The sequence below is a fragment of the Taurulus bubalis genome (assembly GCF_910589615.1).
Source record: "Taurulus bubalis genome assembly, chromosome: 12".
In the NCBI taxonomy this organism is placed as follows: Eukaryota; Metazoa; Chordata; class Actinopteri; order Perciformes; family Cottidae; genus Taurulus; species Taurulus bubalis.
In genome coordinates this window covers 14238608-14263264 of record NC_136600.1, presented here as the reverse complement: position 1 = coordinate 14263264, position 24657 = coordinate 14238608, and the positions used below count along the sequence as shown (strand labels likewise).

At 43.5% G+C, this 24657-nt stretch overlaps 1 protein-coding gene across 1 annotated transcript; it reads right to left on the bottom strand.

The window, feature by feature from the left end:
• Positions 1-524: 524 nt before the first annotated feature.
• Positions 525-24629, bottom strand: LOC306745288 (mitogen-activated protein kinase kinase kinase 5; the record flags this gene model as incomplete). Its single annotated transcript, XM_079228040.1, has 28 exons — positions 525-989; positions 1174-1250; positions 1344-1441; positions 2615-2727; positions 3024-3270; positions 3396-3501; positions 3612-3797; positions 6161-6326; positions 6735-6903; positions 7070-7271; positions 11191-11348; positions 11463-11568; positions 11674-11810; positions 12653-12780; positions 13600-13733; positions 14092-14176; positions 14630-14725; positions 15318-15367; positions 15705-15809; positions 16051-16201; positions 16323-16482; positions 17041-17153; positions 17397-17567; positions 17716-17822; positions 18594-18762; positions 23018-23208; positions 24051-24190; positions 24296-24629. The coding sequence occupies 28 exons, from the start codon at positions 24627-24629 to the stop codon at positions 893-895; spliced, it is 3996 nt and encodes a 1331-aa protein (XP_079084166.1). The 3' UTR covers positions 525-892.
• Positions 24630-24657: the final 28 nt, after the last annotated feature.

Sequence of the window (24657 nt, the reverse complement as noted above, 5' to 3'; positions counted from 1 at the left end):
AGGCAGTGACGACACATTGGAAAATACTAATCAGATGTGTGCACAAATGTCCTTTTTTCTACGTTTGAAATGTTTTTCCCAACGCTTTGATTCTTACCTTTCCCTCCCACCTTTTTTATTTCCATTCCTAATATAACTCAAGCCCAACTTCTAAATGTTAAACACTTAACTTTGAAAAGTGTGGATGAGACTAAATCACGCACGCACAGCCCATGTCTCTGTTTCTAAGGAGATGTCAACATTGTGAAAACAGATGAGGGAACACGTGTGGAATTTTAAGACTGTCCACCACTTCATCCTCTCTTCTTCCAGCCTCCATCACTCGCTCTCTGTTACAAACAAATGGCTGCATGCGGATAACAGGCCAGCCTGAGAGATTTAAGGTTCTTGTTTATTATCTGAATGAATTATAAGAGCACATACAGTATCTGCGTTTTGCCCCAGAATAATAATAATAATAATAATAATAATAATAATAATTCAAATAACAAAGGTCCTGCACGGTAAAACAGCGTTGTCAGAAGGCCACATTATACATTTATTTATACCGTATACGTATTTATTGTGTCAGTTTGCAGATACATCAATACTCTGTCAGCAGTTTTTTTATTAAGTCATATATGTTGTCCCACTTACCAAAGCCCTGAGAAAATGTAAAAAGAAAAATGCAATATCTGACTTTTAAGTTAAGTTTTCTTGCATTCTACCTAAAATCAGAAGAAATTGTCAATATCTTTTAAGAAAAATACATTCACCGTCCGACAAGGCATCTGAAATCTATCCCGCTTTACATCAGGTCTCTGCAGACGCAGCCCTGTTTACCACTTCCTCCAGATGACACAGGACCAGCCTGTCAATAATTCTGTCCTTCGATGTACAACATCAGCAGCCATTAAAGAGGAGTGTCCTCGCTGTCCTCATTGTGTGTGCGTAGCTGCGTCTTCCTGCGAGCTGTGATGGCTGCCCAGATTCTACACAGCATGCCCCCTCTGAAACAGACATTTTGGATATAGGGAAATACAGTGTTACAAAACAAGCCATCTCCAAACACAACTGAGGCTTTTTTTTGGTTGACAGTCAAATCTTTACTACACCACCGCCTTTGAGGGCAATCCGCCCCTCACGTTTCTGCATGGACAGATGGTGTGAGGCTGATGTGAGGCGGCAGCTCACCTTATTCCACAGTACATCAAGTCTTCCCTGGAGGCAATGTAGAAGAGACAGTCCAAGGTGAACTTGTGAGAGAGCAACTGGAAAAAAGGTTTGGATTAACAGTGGGTAGATGCGTGATACCAAATAGTCAAAAAAGAGAGAGAAAAAGGCCCGTCTTAAATTGAGTTTACCTTATTGATAGTGTCTTGATCTACAGGGACGGACTTGAGCCAGCGCACCAAAGCCTTCACTTCTGGTTTAGAGCTTTTCTGTGTGGTCAATCCACCATCTAATAATGTACAGAGATTACGGACATTCAGACTGGATGGTTAAAATAACAGACTGTATCTCATGGTTTTAATGCATCGTGTTACCGCAGGCAGACTGTATAATCATTATCCAAACAGAAAATTCAAGTTTAAGCACGTTAGCTGGTGATCTACGCCTCTGACAAGAACCAGTCGGGTAGACATCCAGAGCCGGAAGCCGAGGCGTGGTAGGGATTGACTGGCACAAGTGTGAAGCAACAATAAGGAGCATCACAGAGGAAACTGATGATCCAAAGAGGGCTTGGTCCCTTGATGCAATACTCGTCATGCTGCAGCTTGTGCAGTTAATCATCGGACAACTTACCGACGCTTAGATAAATCGCTCACTCCTCACAGAGGTAGATGCATGAAAGAGCAAGATTATCTATCTATTTGGGCTGAACATCCTCCATGTATTTTCTTAACCAAATATTGTAAGTGGAGGGAATCATAACAAACACATTTACTTTACCTGGAATCAGAGGTTTGACGATGGCGCCTGAACCAAATCAAATAGAGTGTGTGTGTGTGTGTGTGTGTGTGTGTGTGTGTGTGTGTGTGTGTGTGTATATATATACACACACACACACACCTATTATTTCACCTACTTGTATGTAAACAAGAATGACATGCTCAGGTTTACCAAACTTACATTTTGTTCTTGGAATTGTGTAAGAAAATTGAGAGCCACGAAAAAACAAGAGAACAATTATTGTATGTATAAACATACTTTGGCAATGAAATGGATATTGATACTTGATGTGCGACATTGCGTCTGTATATTCCAAACTTGTTTAAAATTCCCTATTTGTGTTTCCTTGGACAGAGTTTCCTCGCTGAACGTATGCGTCCCATTATGAACATTGACTATCAAAATGAAGACGGTGACTTGATTTGGCCTCATCTTCAATTTCGGCAAATTTAATAATGTGTGTTTTTCACAGAAGGAGTACTATGCATGTTTCCTACAATGTAGCTGCGCTACCTTCTCTCTTTGTTCCATAACTCTATCAACATACATTCAAAAAGTGAGCTTTGTATTAAGTTCAACTTAAATCTTCATATTCCATACTCAAACTCACCTGGCAGTAATATCAAAGTTATTGTGCCATCCATGCATGTAACAAAGTGTGTGGTTAAAATACAAACATTACCTTCAGTGATTGCAGCTTCTGTCAGTGCATCTATCTGCTCCTGCTTCCTCTGGACAGAGATCTTCAGTAGCTTCTGATACTCTAGCTCTTTCTCATTCAGCTGACTCAGCAGTCTGAAACACAAACACCCACCATTACGCAGGAGAAAGCAGTGCAACTTAAAAAAATCTTCTTAATTACTGTGCACTGCCAAAGAGAGATGCCATTGTTGGAGGGATTTGAATATTTTCCACAGCAAAAACATTTCATTTTACATCCAAATCTCAGTCCATCTATGCAGCCTTGAAAACTAAACAGACATGACAATACTGCCGTTCATCACAACATCTTTCAAATTTATCACAAGTAAATGAAGCATTTATCACGACCACGAAAGCTTCACGATAAAACAACAACAACTAAATGCTACCTGCTGGTCTCTAGTCGCAGGTCCTTCAGTTTCTCACTGAGGGGGCAGCTGCTGTCGAGGACGAGGTCTGGAGGGGAGTTGGGGCTCGCCGTGGGCGGGATCTCATATATGGATGTGGTCTGCCACGTGTCTTCTGGCGCAAACAGCTGGTCAGGGACGATAACTACAGGAGTGTCTGGGTCCGCAGACTGCTCCTCAGAAGTGCCGTCCTCCGTCTCAAATGAGGACTGCAGCTGGAGTTTCAGCTCTGAGAGGGTGATGGGGAAGAGTTGAATAAGCACACACACACACACACACACACACACACAAGTCATGAATAAATAAGAGGAATCCCAAAGTACTAAACTTTTACTGCATGAGAAGAAGCTGTACCTGGTAGGAGCACAGTGATGGCATCCTGTACTGCCTGTCTCAGCAGATTGTCCAGTGCAAACATCCAGTGAGGTTTCACTTGCTGCTGCCTCAACACCTTCTTTACCTTCGTACAGAGCAGAGAGTTTCACATGATTGAGACCCCACAAAGCCTGTAGCGGACAGGAGTGTCATCACCAGGAATGAAATTGGGGTGTGGACTCAGTAGAGACTCACTGCGTCTTGGAAGCTGAAGAGCACCGCCTGCAGGCTGTTCAGTGACACTGCGGCAGTGAGCAGCGAGGCTCGGAGTTCCAGCAGGCTGCTGGTCAGCTGCTTCCTGTCAGGGGAGCGGATGTTGTCTCGCAGGCAGCTGATGAGCTCCGCAATGTTGTCTGCAGTCAGCGCTGTTCCTCGGTCATGCTTTTAAGAGAAACATTATTGGAAAAAATGAGGATAACTGATAATAACTGAGGTCCAGATGAGTTTTTTGTGAAACACAGTAAAACTGTCATCATTAAAATTGCGTCATTGTTTGCAGACAAAGCAATGGCTTTTATGAAGGAAGTACATTCCAGCTCTCATTCTGGAAGTACTGGAGGCCTTACTCGCTATAGTGCTCTTTGCTTGGATTTTAACAGCCTTTTATTTCCAGCTCATTAGGGTTAGACAATACAAACAATAGTATCCGTAATATCAAATCAACTTTGTTCCTATATAATGTTTTATATTTGTAAGTTTTGAAATCTGCATCATTGCCCTGATGTATTATTATTTTAATATTTATCTAAATCTTGTTCAGCTATGTTGTCCTTGCTTTGAGTTATAGTTTTGTATTTCTGTATCTGTATAATAAGTAACTCCAAAAGTCAAATTCCTGGCATGTGTACTCACACTGGCCAATAAAGCTAATTATGATATTGAACCTCTGCAGTAACAGCTGTGGTGCTCTATGAAAAACAGTTTAGCTTAATTTTTATATTCATTACTCTTTGCTCAAAGCATTTAAGAAATAAGTGCACAAAAATCGTTCTGATTCTAACCTTTTAATCACTATGATATTTAAATTGATATAACAAAAAAACAACCGTTCTGGTTTACATTTTTATCACACAAAATAAATAAAATCTAAGATTTTAGGTTACAGTTATGTGACATAATTTGCTGCATTTGTTCTGGGGGTAAAATGCTTCTGTGCACAAGACATAAAAGCTTTTGAGTGGAAAACAAATGCCAAACCCAGAGTAAAACAAAATGGCAGAAATGCCCTTAGGCTCAAGATTCGTAACTTTAATTAAGCCAACTTTAATATAAACTTTGCACTCACTGCCGGCAGCCATGCCATGTGCATCACACAGGTTCATATTGTTAGTGCTTTGGCAATGCTAACGGTGCAACAACATGTCTGGACAATGTGATATTAAACTAAGAGGGGATCTGCACACATAGGGCTTATTATGTGTTCATTGTCATTTACACGTAAGAGTTTGCCAAGTACAGGGGTCAGCAACCTTTCGTATCCAAAGAGCCATTTTGCCCTTTTTTCCCCACCAAAAAAAAATGTGTCTGGAGCCGCAAAAGCTATTTGATATCACAGCTTATAAAGTTTTATATATAGTCATATTATATGTACAAAAAACTATAGTTTGTTGTATTTATGAAATTATAGAACAAGAATAAAGAATTTGTTTGACATTCTATTGCTATTTTACCTGTTTATAACTATCAAAAGTCATGTCGGCTACATTAAGGTCCATTAAAAACATAACTGTGCAGACCTTTAGTCTTATCTATACGTATGTCTTTTGCTGCATTTACACTGAGCGTCCTCACGACAGACTTTTAGAGCACCGCAAACGGAGGAGGACCGATCCGTCTTTATAGCGGACGCCTCACTGTCTCATGAGCTGACACAAAACCAGCAGCAGTAGTGGAGTTGGAGACGTGATCCACTTCCTGAAAGTATATCTACTTTACTCAGTTTGCTGCAGCAGTTGAGGAATCGCTCTTCTGCAGCTTGATACTTTTCATCAGAGTGTTTGTTCTGGAAGAGTCTTTCAACATTAAATGTTTTGTTATTTGCTAATTTCTCACCACATATCAGCAGATAGGTCAGCCTCAAACTACTTTTCTTCGTGAATTTTTTTCATTTGTTGATAGTTTAGCGAGGGCGGAGCTCTGTGAATCACAAGCAGCCACCTGCAGGGGAAGAGGCTTGACAGCTATACGTGACAGGATGTGATGCACATTTTAGTTAAATAAATATTTAAACATTTATGTTCAGTGACCCAATATCACCTCAAACTCCAAGATAAGGAGTTCCCTTTGAAATATTTTCCACTGGGCAAAAAAAAAAAAAAAAAGAATAAAATAAAAACCTTTTTTTTTTTGGTCAAAGCCTCAGGGAGCCGCAACAGAGGGGCTAAAGAGCCGCATGCGGCTCCGGAGCCGCGGGTTGCCGACCCCTGGCCTAGTAGCTAAGACACTGATCAACAGATCTGTGGAATTTAATAACTGGCCAATAACTATTGGTAAATAATAATCTGATTTACTGAAAGAATTGTTCTGCTATTTGTATTCTGAATCTCTTTGAAAATTGCTTATGTATTGTTTAAACCTTGAAACCTAATCAGACAGAGGGACTGCTATTTAGCTTTAGTTAGATGCCCTACAAAACACAATTAAAAAAAAGATCTTTGTACTGTACCTGTACTGTGTATAAAGTCATGAAGTTAATAGATTTTACAATACTTTGACCTTTGTTGTCGTGCTTTTTCTTCACCCACCTGAGACACAGACTCCAGTATATTATAGACGACAAGGCTGATGTAGTCAGTAAGCACTCGGTGCAGTGTGGCTCTCCTTTCACTGTCCTTTCTCAGCATAAAAAGACCAATATTCTCGTCTGCTGAGGCTGGACTGCTCATGTCGGATATGGCGTCCTCTGGTATTCTGGACAGTAGGGGGCAACAAAGAGATTTATCACACCAGACCAAGATAACAACAAAACCAAATAATGTCTATGTAATCTACTGAAAAGGAAACCCACAAAAAAATGTCAACCAGATATCAATGATTTATTTTTTTGTGTATGTGTGTGTGTGTGTGTGTATGTACCTGAAAACTCTTGCACAAAGTTTGCACAAACATCTGAGTCTGCGGAAAAAAACAACCACTTGTCTGTGGCATTTAATACAGTGGCAATATGCCTGTTTTATGCTGACACAGGATGTAACCTCAAAAGACTATCTGACTGAAACCACCTTGTGGTTTTTCACTGATGTAAGAACCTGTAGAACTGTGGCTGATACAGAGATTATAAAGTGTTTTGATCTTCTGTTGAGCAATATTCTAACTCACGACAGGAAGCTGCTGGTGCTGGGCGGACTCTCAGAGTTTTCATGTGCTGTGAGGGTGGACTGGTGACCCCTGAGGTCCAGGGAACAGGACAGGTCGATCGAACCCGAGTAGGAATCAGTGTCCTCCACAAGGATGGAGATGGGTACAGACAGGCTGCGTTGGTAGTCGGCTGCAACGAGATTGTTGAGATTGTGGTTAGATACGAGTGAGGGTTCATAATTCCTGAGATGAGCCAGGTTTCAGAAAAACACTTGCAATAACAACTGTTAGAATAACTGACAACCAATGTGAGGGAGAAGAGCAGTGTGTGATTTTACAGTGTCGGGAAGCTTCACCAGCAGAAAGGTTGTCTTTCGGTTCTGATTCCTGCGGAGCTTTGGTCCTCTTCCTGGGAGACGACCTGAGGAACGTGTCACTCAGCAGCTTTGTGGCCGTGGCTCGGTCGTCGGGGTCCGGCACGAAACAGATCATGATGAAGGCCTTTGCCTCGTTCGACATGCACTCTGGAACCTTGGGGTGGATCTTAAACATGCCCACCTTGGTAGGATTGTTTAAAGGAAATTGTTAATGTTCGTTTAAACCACTTTACTTTAGGGAGCAGAAAAGAGAAAAGGGCTGGAATAGTCTTTCAATAAGAGCATGCCCGTAGTTCTAGGAGGTTGTACTGATGCTGCGTTCATGTTATGGTAAAAATGACTTTCTGACTCACTTCAACATCCAATTTGTGTTTTTTACTGGGAAACTTTGATTTTTGTTTTGGTACGCCCATGTTAATCAGTGCCATGCTGGATATAGTAAAACTTTGATAAGAATCAAACAAATATGTATCAAATATTACATGAGACAAAGACTGCCGTTCATGTAATGTAATCAAATCCAAATTCAATGGATATGTTGCTAACTCCTCCTCCAATGAATCGCCACCTTAACGTGGTGGAGGAGTTTGAGTGGCTCAGTGATCCTGGGAGCTATGTTGTCCGGGGCGTCAGCCCCTGGTAGGGTCTCCCAAGGCAAACAGGTCTCGGGGGAGAGCCCAGACTAAGAGCGGTTCAAAAAACCCTGATGAATAGCAGCCCACGGTCTGAAGTTACCTCGCCCGGACAAGGGAAACCGGGGCACCCTCCCGGAGCCAGACCCAGGAGGGGAGCTCGTCGGCGAGCGTCTGGTGGCCGGGCTTTCGCCCATGGGGCCCGGTCGGGCTCAGCCCGAAGAAACAACATGGAGCAACAGTCAACCCGTGGACCCACCAGAATTATCGGGGTCGGGTGCTATGCAGACCGGGCGGCGGGCCAGGCAGGAGACCTGGGCGAGCCGATCGCTGGCAGCATAGACTAGCTCTAGGGACGTGGAACGTCACCTCGCTAGCGGGGAAAGAGCCGGAGCTGGTGCAGGAGGTGGAGCGGTACCAGCTAGATTTAGTTGGGCTCACCTCCACGCACAGCATGGGCTCTGGAACCAAGCTCCTGGAGAAGGGTTGGACTTTGTCCTTTTCTGGAGTTGCCCAGGGTGAGAGGCGCCGGGCGGGAGTGGGGATACTCACGAGCCCCCGGCTGAGCGCCGCTATGTTGGAGTTTTCCCCGGAGAACGAGAGGGTCGCCTCCCTGCGCCTACGGGTTGCAGGGAGTAAAGCTCTGACTGTTGTTTGTGCTTATGCACCGAACAGCAGTTCAGAGTATCCGGCCTTCTTGGAGTCGGTGGGAGGGGTCCTGGAAAGGGCGCCGCCTGCCGACTCCATAGTTCTCCTGGGAGACTTCAACGCTCACGTGGGCAATGACAGAGAAACCTGGCGGGGCGTGATTGGGAGGAACGGCTTGCCCGATCTGAACCCGAATGGTGTTTTGTTGTTGGACTTCTGTGCTAGCCACAGTTTGTCCATAACGAACACCATGTTCGAGCATAAGGTGGCTCATAAGTGTACCTGGTACCAGACCACCTTAGGCCGGAGATCAATGATCGACTTTGTAGTCGTATCATCTGATCTGCGGCCGTATGTCTTGGACACTCGGGTGAAGAGAGGAGCAGAGCTGTCAACTGATCACCACCTGGTGGTGAGTTGGATCAGATGGCGGGGGAGTCGGCTAGAAAGACCTGGCAAGCCCAAACGTGTAGTGAGGGTGAACTGGGAACGTCTGGCGGAGGATCCTGTCCGGGAGGTCTTCAACTCCCACCTCCGAAAGAACTTCTCACAAATCCCGAGGGAGGCTGGGGACATGGAACCCGAGTGGACCATGTTCAAAGCCTCTATTGTGGACGCGGCTGCTTGGAGCTGTGGCCGGAAGGTCATCGGTGCCTGTCGTGGCGGCAACACGAGAACCCGGTGGTGGACACCGGGGGTGAGGGAAGCCGTCAAACTGAAGAAGGAGGCCTTTCGGGCCTGGCTGGCCCAGGGGTCTCCTGAAGCAGCTGACGGGTACCGGCAGGCCAGAAGGGCTGCAGCTGCGATGGTCGCGGATGCTAAAACTCGGGCATGGGAGGAGTTCGGGGAGGCCATAGAGAAGGACTTTCGGTTGGCCTCAAGGAAGTTCTGGCAAACCATCCGATGGCTCAGGAAGGGAAAGCAGGGGCTACCCCAGGCTGTTCTCAGCAGGGGGGGGGGGAACTGCTGACCTGGACTGGGGACATCGTCGGGCGGTGGAAAGAGCACTTTGAGGAACTCCTAAACCCGGCCAACATGTCCCCCGGAGAGGGGGCAGCGCCGGAAGACTTTGGGGTGGTTTCTCCCATATCCCTGGCAGAGGTCGCTAAGGTAGTCAAAAAGCTCCTTGGTGGCAAGGCGCCAGGGGTGGACAAGATCCACCCTGAGATGCTGAAAGCGCTGGACATTGTTGGGCTGTCTTGGTTGACACGCCTTTTCAGTGTCGCATGGGGGTCGGGAACAGTGCCCATGGACTGGCAGACCGGGGTGGTGGTTCCCATCTTCAAGAAGGGGGACCGGAGAGTGTGCTCAAACTATCGTGGCATCACACTGCTCAGCCTCCCGGGAAAAGTCTACATGTGTTTTGTGGACTTGGAGAAGGCTTTCGACCGGGTACCTCGGGGGTTTTTGTGGGGGGTGCTGCGGGAGTATGGGGTGCCGGACCCGTTAGCACGGGCTATCCGGTCTCTGTACGCCTGCAGTAGGAGCTGTGTCCGTATCCTCGGTAGTAAGTCAGACACGTTCCCGGTGGGTGTTGGCCTCCGCCAGGGCTGCCCTTTATCACCGGTCCTGTTCGTGACCTTCATGGACAGGATATCTAGGCGCAGCCAGGGGGCGGAGAGGATCCGGTTCGGGAGTCTCGGGATCGCCTCTCTGCTGTTCGCGGATGATGTGGTCCTGTTTGCCTCCTCGGACTGTGACCTCCAGCATTCACTGGGGCGTTTTGCAGCCGAGTGTGAAGCGGTAGGGATGAGAGTTAGCGCCTCCATATCTGAGGCCATTGTGCTCTGCCGGAAACCGGTGGATTGCTCCCTCCAGGTGGGGACAAACTGCCTACCCCAAGCGAAGGAGTTCAAGTATCTCGGGGTCTTGTTCACGAGTGAGGGTAAGGTGGAGCGGGAGATCAACAGACGGATCGGTGCGGCTGCAGCTGTAAAACAGGCGCTGTACCGGTCCGTCCTGGTGAAGAGGGAGCTGAGCCGGAAGGCGAAGCTCTCCATTTACTGGTTGGTCTATGTTCCAACCCTCACCTATGGTCACGAACTCTGGGTCGTGACCGAAAGAACGAGATCTTGGATACAAGCGGCCGAAATGAGCTTCCTCCGCAGGGTGGCCGGGCTCACCCTTAGAGATAGGGTAAGGAGCTCGGACATCAGGGGAGGAGCTTGGAGTCGAGTCGCTGCTCCTTCGTGTCGAAAGGAGTCAGCTGAGGTGGTTCGGGCATCTAGTCAGGATGCCTCCTGGACGCCTCCCATTAGAGGTTTTCCAGGCACGCCCAACTGGTAGGAGACCCCGGGGAAGACCGAGGACACGCTGGAGGGATTATATCTCCCGGCTGGCCTTGGAACGCCTCGGGATCCCCCAGAATGAGCTGGAAAGTGTTGCGGGTGAGAGGGAAGCCTGGGTCGGCCTGCTGAACCTGCTGCCACCGCGACCCGACCCCGGATAAGCGGCTGATAATGAATGGATGGATGGATGGATGTTGCTAACATGGGAATCTTACTCATTTCGACTGGCCATCCCATATGACATGAACACAAGTTTTAGGTACGCTTGGAGTTAAAAACTAACCACCATAATAATATGCTCACAAAAACAATGCCAACATGCTAATGTTTAATGAAAAGAGAACACATTTATTGTAATTCATCCTCAGTGAGACGGGACAGTATGTTCCAAATCTAATGGCAACCCGTTTAATAGTTATTAAGATATTTCACTCCAAAACCCCAAAGAGGGACTTTTATGAATTTCACTCAAAGCCCCAAGAAAAAGTATGAAAACACCACAATCTGCATGTATTAACTTTCCCTTAGTTACCTTAAACATGGCTGCCTGAGGACTTCCCAGCTCATGGAAGGGTGGTTTGCCTGTCGCCATTTCTATAATAGTGCACCCCAGGGACCAGATATCAGCCGGCTTCCCATAACCCCGAGGCCCTTGGTCTATGATCTCTGGGGCCATGTACTGGAGAGTTCCTATAGAAAAATGATCGGAAAGCAATTAAAATGCCACTATTAATCAGTTCACAGACACAAATAGAGTATATCCTTTAAATGTAGTTAATACTTTTCAAATACACAGCACATTACCGGCAAATGTCTCAGTACACGGGTTGATGCCTGCTAATCGTTTAGAGGTTCCAAAGTCCGAGATTTTCAACACTCCACTATACGTGTTGATCAAGACATTGTCCCCCTGCAGCAAAGACACAGCAGAGATGTTTCACAAACACTACTATGTGATACCATAAAGGTAGGATGACATTGTTCTTGCACCCCACCCTTAAGGTGCTCCACTCACCTTAATGTCTCTGTGAACTATCTGATTGTCATGAAGGTACTTGAGTCCATCGAGGATCTGTTTGGTGTAGAAGATGATGGTGGCCTCGTTGTCTTTCAGGGGACCCCATTTGGAGCGCAGGAGAGAGGACAAACTTCCTTCAAGCAGAAACATTTTAAATTATGCAAGCAGATTCATTTTTAGGAAAAGTTTGTACCGTTTGAGTCACATTGGAAACTGTAATTCTCTGTTTTTATAGAAAATTAAGTAATTTCCCAGCTACATGTGGCAATATCAAACCAAGATTGGATGTTTTTTCTCTCTCCAATGAGCAGGATGTAGTAACCGCCCACTTTCTGGTGAATGGCTTCCAGCATACGTTACGCAATCACACATAAAAATCACATAAACATGAGACAGGCGCTCACTTCCTTGATGCTTAAAAAAGGTATCATCCTGTACCAAAGTTATACAGTAATTTGGGAAATGCAGGGGCAGGGCTTCCCGACGTTAGCCTTTGAAAGAAAGCCAAGAATGACTTCTTTAGAAGTCTGTTTTCATTCCAGTGAAAGCTTCAAAGAACATTATGTCATCTGGTGACCTAGTAATTTGCCAGTCATTAACTTGTGAAAAACTGATGTATAATTCCAGGTCTATGTGTAAAATAAGAGAAAAGGCATGAGTGATTGTATAAGCAGATAGAATAGAATTTAACTAAATCATCAAACTGTGTAAAGTTGGTCTTCAAGCTTTTTGATTGAATGTTGCCAACAATTCATTTTAAACTTGAGACACTTTCCTGTTTTTGAATATAATGTTTTAAAATTTCATACTGCAAGGTGTGTGATTTCAGTTCAATATTTTTGAAAAGTTATTTTATATATTATATAGCCAGTGTATGTTTGTGTAGATTTTGGCTATGGATGTACATCCAGTAATGGATGGTTTCCCCGCTTTTTGAAGCTGAAAGTATTCAAAGTTTACATTTTAAGATCCATACCTCCAGGTACTTCCTCCATAAAGATCTTGATGAAGCCATCCTGACTGACGGAGCCCAGGTACTGGACAATATTTCTGTGTTTTAGCCTCTTGTGCAGACCTATCTCCTCATGAAGGGGCTGGGAGTACCTGGAAAAGACGGAGACATATGGTGTGACTGTGACATGTCACAAGGTCAACAATACAACATCCCATAAGATTAGTCAAGTTCGTTGTTTTAAAACCATGTGGGATGGACAAACAAACACAAACACACACACACACACACACACACACACACACACACACACACACACTTATATATACACTCTATATACAATCAACATCTACACAGTGTTGGTCAAATGTGTTTGATATTGGTCAAGAAAAGGTCTGGGGGATACAGAAATAAAAGTAAAATTAATTCATTTAGAGTTGGTAGAAAAGAATGTGGAAGGTTCAAAGAATTATCCAGTTTAGACTTTAAGTAAATACATGAAATGGTCAAGGGGATTTGAACTCCTACTAGAAAAGCTTGAAAAACATGATGTCACATGACAGCAGCTATTGCACCACACTCGATGAGTCTCTCCTATCCCTGTCTCGAGTGCAGCTCAATAAATACAACGATAAATACCGCGCTGCGTCTTCGATGCTTATGCTTTCAAAAGTTATTTAAACTCTACTTTTCCTTTAATGGAATCTGTTATTTTCACATGACATGGTAAGCCGAGCCGACGCTCTTTGTGCCCATTATAGAGTAACAAGCAAAGAATGACAAGAAGTGTAAACACTCCTCCAAGATTCCTAAAGAGCACTGGGGATCCGGAGCCTGCCAGTGAGCGGCATCTCTGCCAGAATGTTTCCCCATTAAGACTATTATGGAAAACAACATTCTTGGTGGAAACGGTGTGTCTCCCAGTAAGGGATGAGTGAAGGAAAAACAGTGCAAGTGTTGGTTTCTCTTACGTGCGGTCCTTCTCAGGGATTTCCTTGATGGCGATGCGTACGTGGTTGCTCAGGTCCCTCCCAGCGTACACCACACCGTACGTGCCTTTACCCAGAACCACCTTGTCGCCATTATCATTGGTCTCATAGACGTACTGCAGGGAGGAAGGAAGACAGCGTGAATCAGAAAGTATGAGAACTGTGAGGAATTTCACAAGCAGAAGAGAGAAACACGAGGAGTGGAAAGAAGAGGGACTTCTACCATTAAAACAGAATCAACAAAGTCCAGAATTCTGAGAATAAACATACAATCAAATATGAATGTATACGTACATAAATGGCTATTAAACACAATGCCAAATGACATGGAGAACATGACACTATTTTCGGGGAATATTTTTATGTTGATAATTGGATTTCCACAATGATTGCAGTTGTTTTCTACGTGTTGAGGCAAGTGAGAGCTAAACTAGAGCACACACTGCGTCAGCGGAATGGAAGACTGAGACTGACCTCAAGTATTCCCTCAGCGAGGTGGTTCAGGTCCTGGGCCGGCTGTTCAGCCAGCTGAAGCAGAGAGTTTACCAGCTCGCAGAAACTAGTGAGAGAACAGTGTGAGAATATGCTCTTAATCTAGTATGTGGTTGAATGAAGTTTCAGTGAATTTCCGTTAAACCGAAGAGAATACCAACAACATCAGGCGTGCCTGTAGACTTTTGCCAAATAAGTTACCCATAAAAGACCAAGGCCCATTATGTGGAAGAAAGCATCCCCTTTGTGCATAGAATGGTCTTTTTGCAATTTGGGTCAACTAAACTCCTAGGGGGATTTCCTAAAGGACAATAAAAAAAAATATGACTGATATAATGTGATTGCAACACAGTCATTTCAGAAAATCTAGTTGGCCTTTTGGTCTGACGGTTGATTATCTTCCTGCCCCTTATGTTGAGGGTCTGTTTTTCTCTATCTAGGTGCAGATGCGCGCACACACGCACACACGCACACGCACACGCACACACACACACAGTATCTTTGCCAGTGTATTAGTCACCCTTTACAGTGAAGCTCAGAGGGGAAGCAGAGCTGGAAGTCATCAGAGTTGTAGTGGACATACAGGAAGCAGCTCCGCTCATCAATCTTTGACGCACTTTAGAGGGAAAAAAGGCAAATTTAACTATTCAAATAGTCCCAATGCTAAATGTATTTGTTATGAAAATGCATGGCAGTGTCAAAAACTGTATATAGAACTCTGCTGAACCTAAAGGATGTTGACACTGAATAAAACAGACCATGTATGTGTCCATCAACCTCTTTTCTGTTCCAGGGAACTAACCAGTGTTTGCATTACAAAAAGGTATCAGCTTTGGGATTGATTCATTCAGTAAATACTGATGAACAAGACATTGCACCAAACACAATACACGCTGATAAAGTTGTTTGCTTGCTGTTTTTCAGTAGCCCAGCAGCTGACTGTTTTGGACCCTCGCTTAAAATTGAACAAGTGGCAAATCGGCAGACACGGCAAGGCTAAAGTACACGGCAACTCTGATCAGTATGCGGAATCAACAAAAGCCGACAAATAACAAAGACGCCTGAATCCATATTGACACAACAAAAATCGGATTGACAGGCAAGGTTTCCCAGACAACCGCCATGTTTTGGCTCCTTTGACTCAGCTGCAGGCTTGAACACACCCAAATGATTTGAGAGATGTTAGCACATGATGTTCTCCACTTTACCTCACTCCCCGAATTGCAGAGGCTGGGAAAGTCCACTGGTGTAAGCCTTTCTGTAGAATCAAGGAGGAAAGTTCAAACACAGGACTAAGACAGCTGGACTGCTGAATACACAGCGCGTTACACATGATGAGCAGCTTTCATCTGCATTCACGTAGACATGCAAGAGAAAGGAAGCAAACAGTCCTGAGGTATGAAGTTGTTGTTTTTTTCCACACACAGTGACACATACCGACCTGATAAAACACTCACTGGACCATAACTCATTGTGACTAAAGTTTGTTCTTCCTTTCATTATGCAATTTATTCTGCATTCTGTGTGTATGGCAGGTGCTCAGAAATATGTAAAAAGAAAAGAAGGTGGCTCTGTGGGGGACAGAGGGTATATACCTTTAAGGGTGTGACGTGTTTCAACTGGACAGTGCGACTTTCGTCGTCCTCGCTCACACACACAATAGCTGGTTGGAGGACTTTACTGGGCTCCAGAATGAGCACCTGGAAAGCAGAAAATGCATTTATTTAATTGTATTCATGTAATGGTAGCTCAAAACTGTTTCCATCATTTCCTCACCATAACCCTCAATATTGTTAACATAATTACAGCAGTGCGCGTTAACTTTCAAATGAACAAAGCTTGGTTTCAATTAACAGATAGGGGCAACCGGAGAAGTTTAAAGATTTTTCGTTTTTTTTTGTGTTGTTATGGTTAGTGTCAAAGTTATCAGTGGCATCTTACTGGGCAGCGGGCTGTGGAGTTGGTGGGTTTACAGGCCTGCAAAAGAAGCTCCATCCAGAAGTCCATGGTGTCCTGTTTCAGAGATTTCACCTCAGGTAGCTTTGCAAATTGCCGGTACAGGATGTACGTCTCCATGATGGATGCCACATACCTGAGAGAAACACGAAACTCATTAATCCGCATTAAATGAATAATTAAAAAAGACCACAATCTCTCATTACTTTATAGTGCAAATGGTCTGCATGATTACTACTAATGAAGAACTGCCTCACCACACAGGGGCCTGGAGCCTGTAGAGTTTGTCCGAGGCCAAGATGACTTTTCGCTGCTCGTTAACGAGTATATTGGCTCCGAGGTAGAAGCCTACATCCCAGTAGTCCTTCATCTTCTCCAAACTGCCTTTTCTACCGAGCAGGGTGCTTAGAGTCACACCTGAACAGCAACATAACGCAGACCAAGACAATTTCAAAATTACAGATACGTTTCCAAACTAATAGGCTCATATGTGCATCAACAGATGAGGGCCCTGTGCACAACTAGAAGCTCACTCATCTTCCAAGATGCTGAGCCGGAACAGGAACACTGTAGTAATATATGGCCCTCATGAATGTGCCAATGGGGATGTAAGACTACGTTAATTCTAATTGATAAATAATAGATAGACATTCTGAATGTTTCTCAAGTACTATTTGTATAAATATCTCCTACATCATACAATTAGCTGTAAAACGATTGGTTTTTTACATATTGCAATGCGTAAATAAAAAGTGTAAACTGAAACCAGAATTGTAACTTTACAAATTCACAATATGGATTGTATAATCGCAAAACCTATGGATTATACCCCTTAAACGTGAAGTGTAATGCAGAAGTAGTATACATTTTGACACACTAAATCTGTGGACCATAAACATGTTTTCTAGCCAAATGATCAAAACTCGTGTTTGTCACAGATTCTCTCTGATCAATAAGGAAGAAAGCATTAAGCACCTATTTTGCGCAGCTCAATAGAAGTGTCAAATTCCTGTCCAGCAACCATCAGGAGGACCACGTTGTTGATGCCCGAGTGAAGCGTTGGCTCCATCTCAAAAGCTTTTCCATACCTGTCGAATAAAATAAAAACAGAGCTGATGGAGAATACTAGCACACTGACAGATAGTTGCAGCAGAACAATAATGCAACATAAACGGCAAACACATACAAATAAGAAACAATCATACGAGTACTATTAAATAGGATCTGTCATGACAAACTGTAGTGTAAATACAAAAGACAGACACATGCCACTTCTAATTAGGTGTGGACCAGCTTATAAGACCAGATCCCAGAACACTAAGTGCTTGTACCAATAGCAGGCCCGGTCCCTGCTGCCTTGATCAGTGAACCCAGAGCTCATGAACATGTCTTTGTAGATCCGTCCACACAGGCAGTAGACATCTGACACCACCTTGATCCCCGACTCCACAATAGGCAGAATGGCCTCCAAAGCCTTCGCGCGATCTCCGGGGTGATTTCTCCTGGTGTGGCAAAAATTGACGATGTCATCAGTGAGGATATTTAACAAAACCCTTTATATCTTGTATAAACACGTGACAAATAAAGGCTACTGGCAGTGGAATTGTGTTGACTTGTAAAACAAAACAGGAATAGGAGCAATCTGGGTACCTGTTTAGAGCAAATATGTAGTTAAATTTGATGTTCTGATGTTTTGCTACCAGACACATGGGCAGGTCGTTCAGGGTCTCCACCAGTTTGATTATGGCATCGTAGTCCTGAGAAAAGAGGGTATACAATTCCAATGTATTATTTACTATGCTGGCATCCAATGACATCTAATAATCACCAGCCGTCTGGCCAGCATTGTTTTTTTAATTTGCGAGTCTGTCTTTGTGTCATCATGGCATAATCTGGTCCTGGAGGTCTACACACCTGTGGTTGAGATCCAAATGAAGGCTGAGTTCCAAGATGATGTGGTCAGAGCAAGGGCGCCAGAAGTAAGGGAGGAAGGAAGTGGGGAAGGGGCCACCCCCTTTCCGCCCCTGACCCGATTTGGCATCGCAGATGGCGTGATCTCTTCGCAAGTCTCTAGTTTGCATTATTACAACATTTATTTCTACTAATAATAATAATAATAATTCAAACCATAATGGTCGTTTTTTGTTAGCATCTACACCCAACAGTAAAACAATGGGTGTTTCAAATTTGATGTCCAGCAAAAAAATCCACATCTCTTGAGGTTAAACGTTTTGTCAATGAATAAGTTAGTTGATGCATAGACCATTTTATAAATCTAATAAAAACACCAAACATCTTGAAGACGTCGTGAAGATGTGCGTTTTTTTCTTTTTTTAAGATTAACAGAACTAGAGACCATCTTGCAGTGGGATCACACCATGATGACAAATTGAGCCAGGGGTGTACAGTAGGGGGCCAATCCTATACTCCTACATCTGGTGCTCTTGCTCAGACAACACTCATTTTTAGAACTCCGCCTCTACTTTGAAAACACACGCACACGCACACACACACACGTAAAAACACACCTGAATGTCCCTGTAGGACAACAGCAGGTTCGTGACTATGTCAGGGGTGAGCAGCTCGACACTGTCCAGGCGTTTCTGGATGCGGCTTAACTCCTCGCTCAGGGCTTGGCCGCTGAACCGCTCCCGAGCCATACGAATCTCATGCCTGATTGACTCCCGGAAGTACTCACTGTCAGCACAAAGAGCAGGGACATCATAACACCGCACACTCTCACAATCTTCAACCAATCAGCCTACAGGGGAAGCTGTGAGTTAGAGCAGTGGTTCTCAAATGGGGGTACGTGAAGGCACTCCAGGGGGTATGTGAGATTTTTGTTTAATATATTTAAAATTAGTATCCATTCAAAAATCCTTTAAATGTCTTTTTTTATATATATGTTTATTGATCAAACCTCAGAAAAAAGTGATACAAGCTGTGATTGTAGTTAACAGGGTTTGACCGGCTTTTCTTTTTTTTTTTTAAACCCACAAATTCAAAGGAAATGGCAGACAGAGGAAAATAAAACTACATAGTAAATTAAAACACAAAATAATAGAATGAACAAAACAAAAAACAACAAGTAAACAAATGAAAAGGGGAGGGGTTAGCTGTTGGCAGAGGGCTGGTTATTTACATAAGAAAGGAAAGGGTCCCAGGTTTTATGAAATTTCTTCAGAGATCCTCTGACAGTATGTTCGATTTTTTCAAGGTGTAAAAATGACAGTACCTCTTCATACCCGGAGTATGTGCTAGGCGGCTTTGGGTTCTTCCAATGTAGCAGTATCTGACGCTTGGCTATCAGAGCAGCAAATGCAATAACATCAGCCTGACGACTAGTAAACCTTCCCACAACAGGAGACACACCAAACATAGCAATCAAAGGGCATGGAGACATACGAATATTAAAGACTGCAGAAAGGGTATCAAAAAAGGATGTCCAGAAAGAGTGTAGTTTAGGGCAGGAGAAAAAAGTGTGTGTGTGATCTGCTGGAGATTGAGAGCACCTAACACAGAGTTCATCTGTTTCAAGAAACAGCCTTTTCAGCCTGGCCCTTGTGTAGTGAATTCTGAAGACAAACTTGAATTGGATGAGACGCATACGTGCACAAATACAAGTAGTATAAATTCTGAGCAAAACATCACTCCACCAGAATTCATCTCGTGTAACACCTAGTTCCTTTTCCCAAATATTCATCAGCCCTACAAGAGGAGGAATTTGAGATGAGAGAAGACCATGGATTGAAGAGATACTGTTTTGTGAATCTGGGGAGGACATGATGTCTTCTAACAAAGTTTTTTCAGGCAAAACCGGGAATAAAGTGAAATGTGTTTTGGCAAAATTGCGCAACTGAAAATATCTGAAAAGACCCAAATTAGAAATACCAAATTTTGTGGTTAGGTCAGTGAAGTTTCCGAAGGTCCCACCTACATAAAGGTAATTAAAAGAGACAAGGCCCATATTTTTCCAGTGTGCAAAGGTTTTGTCTATGCTTGACGGTAGAAACAGGTGATTATTGCATATGGGAGTAAGGGCAGAGGGGGATTTTAGCCCATAATGGTACCTGAACTGTTTCCAAATTTTTAGTGAGGAGAGAACAACAGGATTATTAGTGTATTGGGAGGGCCGCAGAGGGAGGGGTGCAAAGAGTAGTGCAGAGAGTGAGATGGAAGTACAAGAGTTAGCTTCCAAGACACACCAGACAGTATTTGGACGATGGCACCATTTTTTCAGCATTTGAATGTTAGCAGCCCAGTAATACAACAGCATATTGGGTAAGGCAAAAACCCCTGCTACTTTGGGTCTTTCTAAATTTCTTTTCGGAATTCTTAGGATCTTGCCAGCCCAAATGAAAGACAGTACAACGGTGTCCAATGACTTAAAAAATTATTTGGGAAGAAAAAGAGGGAGGGTCTGAAAAAGCAATAGGATTCGAGGTAACACGTTAATTTTGATGGTTTCAATTCGGCCAACAAGTGAAAGGGGTAATTTGTGCCATCTTTGAAGGTCTGATTTGATATTTTCAGTCAGCTTTATGAAATTATCTTTATGCAGGGACTTGAGAGAGTGTGAAATATTGACACCTAGATACTTAAAACCATTGGGGGAAAAGTGAAAGGGCAAAATCCCTGGGGCAATGAATTTGGCTGGTTGATTAATTGGGAAACAGAGACTCATAGCAATATTCAGTTTGTACCCTGAAAAAGTACCAAACATCTTCAGCAGATTCACTATTTCATCAACGCAGTTCACAGGATCTTGCACATATATCAATAGGTCATACAATGACACCGCATACAATGACACTCTGTGCTCCATGCCTCCTCTGACTATACCTGAGAATGCTAAAGAGCCTTTAAGGGCTATGGACAGGGGTTCAATGGTCAATGAAAATAGTGAAGGTGACAGGGGGCATCCCTGACGTGTGCCACGTGTGAGAGAGAAGGGAGAAGAAATTTCAGAGTTAGTTTTAACGCTAGCTACATGTGCAGAGTATAATCGGCGAATCCAGGAGATGAGTTTGGAGCCAAAACCAAATTTGTGTAGTACCGTAAACAGATACTGCCACTCAACGCGGTCAAACGCTTTCTCTGCATCTAAAGAAATCACCATCTCTGGGGTTGGGGAAGCAGAGGGACATAGAACCACACTCAAAAGTCTACACACACTAGATGACAGTTGATGGCCAAGGATAAAACCTGATTGGTCATCTGAAATTATACTTGGAAGACAAGTCTCAAGTCTGCGTGACAGCACTTTTGCCAACAGCTTTACAACATTGTTCAAGAAGCTTACCACATAAATTAGGGTCCTTGGATGGATGGATGGTTGAGTGATGGGGGCAAAACACCCCTTTCTAGAGAATCATTATAGACTTCTAATAGTATAGGAGCAAGTTGTGTTGAGAATTTTTTGTAAAATTCCACTGGATAACCATCTGGGCCAGGGCTCTTGTTACTCTGCATTTGAGAAATACAGGAAATAATTTCTTCCAAACTCAGGGGTTCATCTAACCGTTTTGAAAGTTCTTCACTTAAAGTTGGAAAGTCTAGATTATTAAGAAAAGCATCCATAACAGATGTGTCAAGAGGGGGTTGTGATTTGTAGAGCGTAGAATAGAAGGAAGCAAACTCTGAGTTTATTTTTGATGGGTCGGTAGTCACAGTATGAGATGAATCAGAGATTTGTGGTATAAAATGGGAGGCACATTGATGTCTAAGTTGTGAAGCTAGAAGGCGGCCGGCCTTATCCCCATGCTCATAGTATGTCGCCCTTGTACGTTTTAGTAGATATTCTGCCTTCCCTGTTGCTAGTAAATCAAATTCGGTTTGTAATTGCAGACGGTTGGTTGTTAAATCTGGGTTAATTGTCAAGGCCTGTTGTCTGTCAATGTCAAGTATTGAGTCTAAAAGTTCCTGCTGTTTTAATCTCCTGTTTTTAGTTATATGTGCACTGAAAGATATGATACCCCCACGAATAAATGCTTTTAGCGTTTCCCATAAGAGTAATGGGGATACCTGATCAGACCTGTTTGTTTCTAAGAAAAAATCTATATTTGTCGACACAAAGTCACAAAAATCTGTGTTGGCAAGTACGCCTGAGTTAAGTCTCCATCCTCCTTGGTGTCTGTGCGAACTAGACGGGAGACAGAGGTCTAAGATGTGAGGTGCATGGTCAGAAATGACGATGGCGGAGTATTGTACAGAGTTAACAAAAGAAAGAAGGGCCTTGTCAATAAAAAAGTGATCAATGCGGGAATAAACCTGATGAACAGTGGAGTAATAGGAGAAATCTTTAGCATTAGGGTGAAAGAAACGCCAGGGATCAACACAGCCAATTTGGTCCATATAAGCTGATAATGTCTTAGACATTGCAGTGGGTCTGACTGATTTAGAGTGAGAGTGATCCAGTGCAGGATTTGTAACACAGTTGAAGTCTCCTCCCAAAATTAAATTATGGGTATCCAAATTTGGAAGATTGGAGAACATTGTGGATATAAAGTCTGGGCTGTCCCAGTTGGGAGCATATAGGTTTGCTAAAACAACAGGTGTTTGGAAAAGCTTTCCTGAAATTATGACATAGTCCTTTAAATGTCTTGATGTAATAAATATTCAATACAATATAAGTGTAAGGTCATAAACTGAAAAAAAAAAAAAAAAAAAAAAATTATATATATATATATATATATATATATATATATATTAAATTCGGATTCGGACACTGATGACACAGTGCTCTGTATTATATATATTTTTTAAACCAAAAATGCTTTGTGCTTTTTAGGGGGTACTTGGCTGAAAAAATATTTCACAGGGGGTACATCACTGAAAAAAGGTTAAGAACCACTGAGTTAGAGCACACAATCAAATGCAAGCACTATCTGAGATGATAGTGTTTTTTGGCTACCACCCGATGGTGAACAAAGCCCTCCAGTTAATGCCTGACCTGGACTGAATTTGTACGTTGTTCAGCAGATGCACCAGTCTCTCCACCAGTGGGGTTAGCAGGGGCTCCAGCTGGAAACTGGGCTGCATCAGCTCTTTGATACCAGACATCATGATCGTAGCGTCACAGGCAAACACTTTGCCCTGAGGTGACACTATGTAAGGGATGAATGTGTAACTGCCACACTGCTCCTAAAGGAAGATAATACACACATTATACAGGGACAAGTACACACACGGAGACCTTGCATGGCCTCAATAGAACTGAGGCGCCATTTGCAAGTTGTCAGTGCTTTTGCTTTTAATGCTTCATTCGTTATATAGTCTTTCATGAATGCCATTGATTTGCTCCTGACTTCAAATTATCTTTGGCCTTTACTATCGACATAATATTACCTTCGTCAAATCTCTCATCTCTAACTTCTATATGAATTGCATTTTTTTGCCCAATAAGAGCTTTTCTCTGTTTTACATAATCGTTAATTGACTATTTGGGGATTTTGTGCCATAACAAAGCATTTGATGATGTCACATTTACATCTGGGAAACAGTGATGGCAGTTTCACAGAGTCAGGAAAAGGGCAAGAGGTCAATACAAAAATCAGCAGATGAATTGAGAGATTAACATGCCAGGGGGGTGGCAACAATCAACCCTGAGTCTCTATTGGCTCCATCATCTCACTCCCATTAACTACAGTGGACACAGATATAGTGTTTTGCATTGAGCCCATGCAACAAAAGTACTGCTAAACTGGCAAAACGTCTGAGGTTTACTGTAAAATAATGAATACCCAGAAATTGTGCCCCCTCTTCAAGATAGGACACCCAGATTAGTTTATAATGCAGGACTTCCCTTAAGGTCATCTTTATATATACATTCTCATTTAACTTAAGTGGTGCATATTCTGACACAATTAGTGCAATTATTACACTAATTATTACGGTCGTTTTTGGCACCGTGGCAATTTGTAATCCATGGTTGCAGATCTAGTTTAATTGTGACATTCATTCATAACAATAAACACTGTAGTTACCTTGAGATTCTGTAGATCACTATCTTGCTTGTAACAGTATAGGATTATGTTATTGGTCATGCTGAAACTTTCTCTCACTCCCAAGTGATAGTAAAGGGAAGGCTGGCAGAAAGAGTCAGTCATCTCAACCACTGCTACATCTGTGGGGCAAATGCATGAGGGCTGGTTAGTGTGCGTAAAATGGCATATAGTACTGCGCGCATGTGTAGCCCCAATTACCCTCCAGTCAGCATGCCTGCACTTGCCTGCATTGTAGAAGCTATCCAGAATGTCAGTGGTGCCCAGGGATATTCTCTGGAATGGAATTGTTTTAAAAACCGCGTGTGCGTCCGCGCAGGCTTCCTGCAGGCATTTCAGGGTTACGTTCTCCTCAGTCTGCGGCACCGATGCGTCCTCCTCGTTCACTATGTATGCCACGGATACAGGTCTGGTCCGGCTCCGCGGAGAAACGATCAGTTTGCCCCCAGCGCTCGGGTCTACAGCCGAAGAGTCCTGCCACAAACTTCCAGCTGACACCCGGACGGGATCTTTCCTCCTCGACTCATGCAGGCTCATTCGCCTGCGCTCACTCGTGTACATGTTGTTCTGATTTATTCTGCAACTGAAG